This window comes from Austrofundulus limnaeus, unplaced genomic scaffold, assembly GCF_001266775.1.
Source record: "Austrofundulus limnaeus strain Quisiro unplaced genomic scaffold, Austrofundulus_limnaeus-1.0 Scaffold5, whole genome shotgun sequence".
Classification (NCBI taxonomy): Eukaryota; Metazoa; Chordata; class Actinopteri; order Cyprinodontiformes; family Rivulidae; genus Austrofundulus; species Austrofundulus limnaeus.
Window position 1 is genome coordinate 2,714,349 of NW_013952407.1, and position 6,960 is coordinate 2,721,308.

The 6,960-nt window shown below is 36.9% G+C and overlaps 1 protein-coding gene across 6 annotated transcripts in view; it reads right to left on the bottom strand.

The window, feature by feature from the left end:
* Window positions 1-3,618: 3,618 nt before the first annotated feature.
* mical2a (microtubule associated monooxygenase, calponin and LIM domain containing 2a) overlaps window positions 3,619-6,960 on the bottom strand; it is a 37,830-nt gene continuing 34,488 nt past the window's right edge. For 5 of the 6 annotated variants that reach the window (XM_014027054.1, XM_014027071.1, XM_014027085.1 and 2 more), the window contains 3 exons: window positions 6,565-6,745; window positions 5,825-5,901; window positions 3,619-5,754 (listed from right to left, as the gene is read on the bottom strand). In XM_014027054.1, coding sequence (XP_013882508.1) covers window positions 5,356-5,754; window positions 5,825-5,901; window positions 6,565-6,745 — 657 coding nt within the window. In that variant the 3' untranslated portion in view covers window positions 3,619-5,355. The remainder of the gene's footprint in view (window positions 5,755-5,824; window positions 5,902-6,564; window positions 6,746-6,960) is intronic. The other variant, XM_014027078.1, reaches the window with a different exon arrangement.

The window sequence follows — 6,960 nt, forward strand, 5'->3', positions numbered from 1 at the left end:
ACACACACACACACACACACACACACACACACACACACACACACAAACATAGACACATAATATTTCATGACAACAAAAAAAAACATTCATAAGGAAAGGATTATTCAAATTCCTATGAATGTTTCAGTCAAATAGACGTGACTTAATAGAAGTTGTGGTCAAATCAGTTCATTTGCGGAAAAAAAGCAAAAGTTTGAAACTCCATATTTTTAATATTGAATACAACACATTAAATTATTTAAAAATTAGATTCAGATAGAGAAATAAAAGTAGGCATTGCCTGCATTGTTTCTGCATTTTTACACACGTTGAAGCAGAAATCAGGAGCAACCAGAAGCATCTCCTCATTTCTGTGTGGACCGGASCTTAAAGCATCAGAGAAAGTCTGAAGGGACTCAGATCAGCTGCCATCCGTCCTCCTGTCTCGTTTGTCAATACGACACTGAGAGGTTGTTCATCAGCTCCTCTGCTGTGGTTCCAAAGGTGTTTCATCCCTGTTTGCTGCTGGGTTTCATAGTGATGAAATCAATGAGCTGGTTAGGTTTAAACAGTTGTAGTGAAACGTGAAGTAAATTTCTTTGCAGTGTAAGGAGAGAGAGAGAGAAAAGTTTCAGCTCAAAGCAGAAGCTGAATGTTTACAATGTGCCTGTTCTGTCTGGAGATTTATCTTTGAATGTTTAAAAGGGTGATTTGCGTGAAAAGTGCCAAAATAATGGCTTTGTATTTTTAGATTCATCCCCGCCAGCTTTTCTGTTTTTTTCATTAACTTTCACAGCTTCTGTAATTTCAGAGCAATTTCAAGCTCTGATTGCTCCTTTGCGTAAAAGCTAATTATAGTTACTTTATGACTTGTTTTCTCTTTGTGCATTTAAAGAAAAAAAAACACTTATTTAAAAAAACTGAAGTTATGAGAGGAACAGGTTATATTCTGTAGGGATCAGGACAAACACAGGGGTGATAAGTCTCCTGTGGGCGTTGTCTGGAAACAAAACATCAGATTTAAGTAAACTAATTTGTTCTTCATGATGTAACTGTTTACGGAAAGTATCTACTAAAATAGAAAAAAATATTTGAGTAAAATTTGTATTTTTGAGTTATCTTTGCAATGACAAACACCCCAGAAGCCTGTCATATATAGCCCAAACTTTTCATATTTCATTGATATTTCATATGCAACTAAAAAAAAGGTGTAGTGTGGTTATGTTTCTGACATAAAGCTGAAGAATTATTGTTTCCTATATGAGACAAGAAACAAGTGCCATCATTTAAAGTGTGAGAACATATGAACACTGCACTTTAAATCATTAGAGTAAATGAWTTAAAATGATTAAAATCACAGTGATAGAAAGTCAACAATTGATTTATTTATTTACAAAAACAAGACAGATATATTTGTTCTGCAGCTTTATAAAAGCAGCAACTTTATTTTCTTTGCACCAGGGAGGAAAAAAGTACAGTTTGTTGGTATGTCAGATAAAAACAAACAAACATGTAACACAATAATAGGAAACATAAATCCTTTGCTCGTGATTTCAAAAGATTCAAGAATCAAACTGTCAAAAAAGTCCAGTTTTGTGCCTGAAACATATAAAATATTGCTTCTTTTGTAAACAGAAGGAAATCCAACTTCATTTCAAGTCACATGAGCATAAATTTGATTTGTTCAAAATTCACAACATTTATTTATTTTTTAAATATCTGAATATATGCTAGTCTGACTGTTATGTTTTTGTAGTTGGATCTTTAAAAAGCAAAATAAACAATTTAATTTTAAAGAAATTTAAAGTATTTGATTTTAAATGTAAAACGAATTGTTTAAACACAACATATAAATCTGTAGGCAAAAACAGCCATTTACCTGGATCATGCTTTGTGAAAAAAATAATGCAATTCTTGAGCTTGCTGTCATTCAGCTCTGATTTAATGCAGCTTTCAGCATCTGTGTTAAAAAGCAGCGCCCCCTACTGTTTTAAAATCATTCTGAATCCAACTTGTTGGGTTCTGCAGAAGTACAGGTTGATCTGTTGATAGAGTCTTAATAAATATAAATACATCTATGATCATTACTGTTTTATTATTATAACATAAAACTGCAGGCAAGCTTAAAATTTTGGAATTTCTTTGCTTTAAACTGAAATAAAACGAAAAAAGCATTTCAGCTGAATCCAACCTTCAAAGGTGTAACACTGTTGACTTCACAGTGAGGACAAACAAACCCACAGGATAACTTTTGTCTYATAAAAAGAGACCACAAACACTGTTGAACTGACTGATATAAAGCCACAGCAACAATGTCCTGATGCARCTCAGTAATCCAGGTAGAAAAATCAAAAAGAAAAAACAGGTCCTCTGGATGGGTTCTTCTTTAATGAAAGAAGAACCTTCTCATTCTCTCTTCTCATTAAAGAAGAACCAGAGGACCTACTTATTTTTTTTCTTTTCACAATAACAATAACTGTAAAATTTAAACTGTGCCTGTCAGTCAGTCCTCTGTGGAGAAGCAGACATGAAGAAATGTGAACATTTCAACAGACATTCCTTCCAGGCTTTTTTTATAGACTTCTTATTCTTGATTTGGACAAACTTCTTCAACACATAATGAAAACTTAGTAAAATAAGACAATCCAATGTGCCATCCTGCATATTAAATTGTACCAACAGCACACAAACTCCTGAAGAAAAAGCCTTTGACYCGACAATGACACAAGTTTTGAGGTTTTACCTTAGGTTTAAATGTTTGTTTTTGAACCTCAAATTAAACCGAACAAAAACACCTTTTCATTCTCAGTGCAAGAGCAGTCTGAGGCTGTTCTACCTCAATGGATCGGTGACACATTCCTGTTAAGAGTTTTTATGTTCGAATTGGTAGAATGGAAAAATAATTGGTTTAGTACGTGTGTTTCATCAATTCAAAGTAATACTTGCTCAGACACAAGCACATGTTATGGCTATATCAGAATCATGGCTGACTCCTGCTATACCAAATTCTTTTCTTTCAGTTGAAAATTATTTTTTGTATCGTAGAGACCGTACTGATAGGCTTGGAGGTGGTGTTGCASTTTATGTTCACAAGAAATACTCACATTCTATAATAGAATTGTCAACTGAGTCTGAATCTCTGCAATTAGAAATCAAGCTTACAAATCACCTTTCAGTAACGGTTGTTGTTACATATAAACCTCCAAGTGTTAATTCAACTAAATATTTAGCGCAGCTCACTGACATCATAAAAGGCATAAAATCAAGAGTTTGTGATTCTTGGTGATATCAATATGAATTGGGCTGATAAAACTTCCAAAGGCCTGAAAGCAATGTCTATAAACTTAGAGCTTCAACAGTTAATTAAAGTACCAACAAGATTTGGCAAGACATACAATTCCATTTTGGATCTTATTTCACAAATCGATCCTCCATATATGGCGTATCTGGAAATGAATGTATTAAATAAATGTTTTTCAACATCCACCAAATACTCAAAATAACTAGAGATACAGTTTGTGTTTGTGATCTGATTTACAACCTTTAAGTCCAGTTAACAGAGATTTAATCAGCAAAAGCACATTTTAAATACCAAATCGGACATTTACAGGACAAAACTGTCACGCAAATGCAAAAAAACTGTGTTTTTTCATTTATTTATTTTTTACCAGCCAGTAGTTAGACAAAATGTTTAGTTCAACTTTATTCATATATTGTGAAGGCAGAAGTCTCACACCATGCTGCATTAGAACAAGCTCGTTCCCATGGCAGATCAGGGGATTTGTTACCAACTCTGACTTCACACATCAGTCGTAAAACGTTCATCAGGCCACAGCTCAAATCTTTCAAACTGAACARATTGTTCTGTCGTGTTGAAAACTGTGCATCAGTTTTACATTGCAGCCACAAAACCCAGTGACCATGCAGGTGATCACCTTCAAAAGGTCATTTTATCCAAACCATCCGTCTGCCTCACATGTTTCATAAAAGGCATCAGCTGAGTGAGAGGAGAAGAGAAAACAAGAACTAAAACACTGGCAACATTAAAAACATTAATAAAAACAAGTGAATGCGCAAAACCAACAAGTCTTTATGCAAAAAAAACAATACTGACATTCATAGGCAGAGGATATTCTGATMCTGGCACCATTGTTTACAGTTCATTTTTCTGCACAGTTGTATAAATTACATAAGAAATCCAGTTAGCGAGTACTAAATGAATTCTTTGGTATTTTTTCCACATGCGGAGTAAACAGTTAGCTCATGTTGCATGCAGCAGGTTCAGTTATTCAACACAAATGATTAAAAAGTGGATTAAAAACACACAAAAGTTTCATCGTGCCATTATAAATTTGAGAAAACATAAGGCACTGTTACAAATATAGTTTTAAAATACATTTTAAAGGTTTAATTGACTCTAATGAGCTCTTTGGGCATCARTAGATTGTGTATCTGAATAGGAAACAACATGGTTGTTCCAGTCAAAGAGGTCTGCAGTTAATATTACACCATGTCTCAGATAGACAGCAAACACATTCAAACATTACAGCATGCATGCTTATTTCATCTACAGTAAGTCTGACAAACTGTTTAAACAAGTCTCAAAATGAGGGGTCTCGTTTTTCCTTCATGTAACTCTGTTGTTCATCAGTAGATGGCAGCAAAATAAAGCTAAATTCTCCTCAGTATTCTGCATGATCCACAGTATCCGATTTTATTTTGGCGTCAATTATTAAGCATAAAATAAAAGAAAACCATTCAAAAAGTAAACAAAACGTAGAACTGTTTAAAAACAATTCTACTAAAACGCCTGTAAAGCACAGCAATTTAAAAGTTAGAGGCTAAAGAAAACTTGCAAATTGAGACTTTATTTCCCTTAACGTATATTTACTGCTACGTGAAGATTGCAAATGTTAAAGATAAAGTGCATCGAGTTTTTCAGTCATTTACCCAAAACAAAGATTTATTCCTGACTGAATTTCTTAGACAGCTTGTAAACTCTACAGCAATGATGATCACACACCTCAGCAGTCTAAAGCTTTGTTTCACTTAGTTGCTTTTTAACTCTTTTACAAAAACCTAATTTATCTCAGCATTTCGGTGCAGTCTCAGAGCAAACCCATGTTTAAAACGTGTTGCATTCAGTATTTGATAAACTAGCTTTGTAAACGCAGAGAACTCCATAAATCTGGATGAGCAACCGCCTGTGCTAAATCTCACACACTGACTAATCTGCTTTCAGTGTCATCATAAAAGACACTTAAGCATGAAAAAGGTGCATACGAGTTTATAAATGGCAGTACGATGAGAACAGTTCAGTCAGTGTGCACGTCCTCCAAAAGAACTATTGCATTACAGAGTAAAGCTCAGTTCGAACTAGATGAGCCTGAGCTGAACCTGCTCCTGCAGCCAGAGCAGCGCAGGCTGCAGCAGGCCGGGCTCGTCGGGCACGGCCTCGGCGTGCATCTGCAGCAGTACCTCTTGTAAAACAAAGAGCAGGGGGAAGCTCATGCTCAGCAGCTCGTACAGCAGTGTGTAGTCCTGCGCGTTGTGCCGCAGGTGGCTGGCCAGGGCCTGTGCTGCAGTGCGCACACGGCGGGACAGATACCAGGGGGCGTTACACACGGCACGCGTCACACTCAGAGGCCAGCTCAGCGTTTTCCTGATGGACGAAGTGCAGGTACCTGCTGCAGGTGGACTCTGCAGGGCTGCCGTGCCGTTGGACTGGCAGCTCTTTTCTTCTTTGGCACMCCGCACCTGAACTCGATTACAGCTCTAATGGAGAGACGGAGATGTTAGTTATTGTATAGTTAACGCTGTTAGAGTGAGGTAGATAGGTACTCACTGAAGGTAAAGACAAAGTCCTCCTCAGGTTTGCTCCATTGGTTTGTTGATCAAAATGATGTTTGCAGTACAATTTCCCTTTAAGATTACCAAACATGTTAGGATTAAATCAAGTTAAAGGAGACATATCCTGCCTTTAAATCCTTCTTTTTCACATTTAAATCAGTCAGTTGGGGTCTATATGAAGTGGAACTGGAATGCTTTGGTCTGAGTTCCTCCCACAAGCCCCTCTTTCACCCCTTTTCTGTGGCGTGCCTCAGATCAGCTCATTTAAAGGCTGTCCCTTTAAATCCAAAGGAGGCGCTATAAACCCCGCCCCTCTCCTGCCTCCAGACCGGCCCATTTTAGTTTGATAGAGGGGTTTATGTCTATATGGCAGAGCAGAAACTTTTTATTTACTAATTAATTAAAAGATGRCAACAAYGGAAGACTTGCCCGTCCAGCCTTACATGTTGGAGCCAGAGTCTGACCCAGAGCCAGAGGGGAATGAAGACCACCAAAWAGTAGTTGGAAAGTCCAGATCTTCATCATTTATGATCAACATCATATAAAATAGAGAAAACTGAACGAGWTGACCCAAACAGAATATAAAGATATCRACGCAGCAGACTAAATTCAACTTTTCTGCACTCATAGAAACTCCAAGTACAACAAAATGGATTAAACGGCTAAAAAAGTGGATTTTGCAGGATATGRCCAATTTATTTCTGATTCACACGTGTTACGATTTCAGACACATACCGTCTTGTGAGTTGAATGCCTGCGCTCCCTGCCTCAGAGCAGAGCTGCAGGTTGAACACCGGAAACACTCTCTGTGGAAGTAGAGCCCCTCAGCACAGATCCTTTCGATCATGTAAACACGCTTCGCGCAAGAGTGACACTTTTCACTCGTCTGAGAAAACGCTCTTCGTACTGAACTGCTCTGGAAGACAGAAAATAAAACAGATAAATAGTTGACAGCAGGTGAAGGAGCGTCAACAGCCTCCTTGCAAACACAAATCCATCAACGAKAACTGGGTATATATTGTGTAAGCTGCTCTGTGGGGTGCCGTTTGTAAAGTTACACAGTCAAAAATTACCACCAATATTTTTGTTTTATTCAGCCTTTTATAAGAAAAAAAGAACACATTTAGTTTT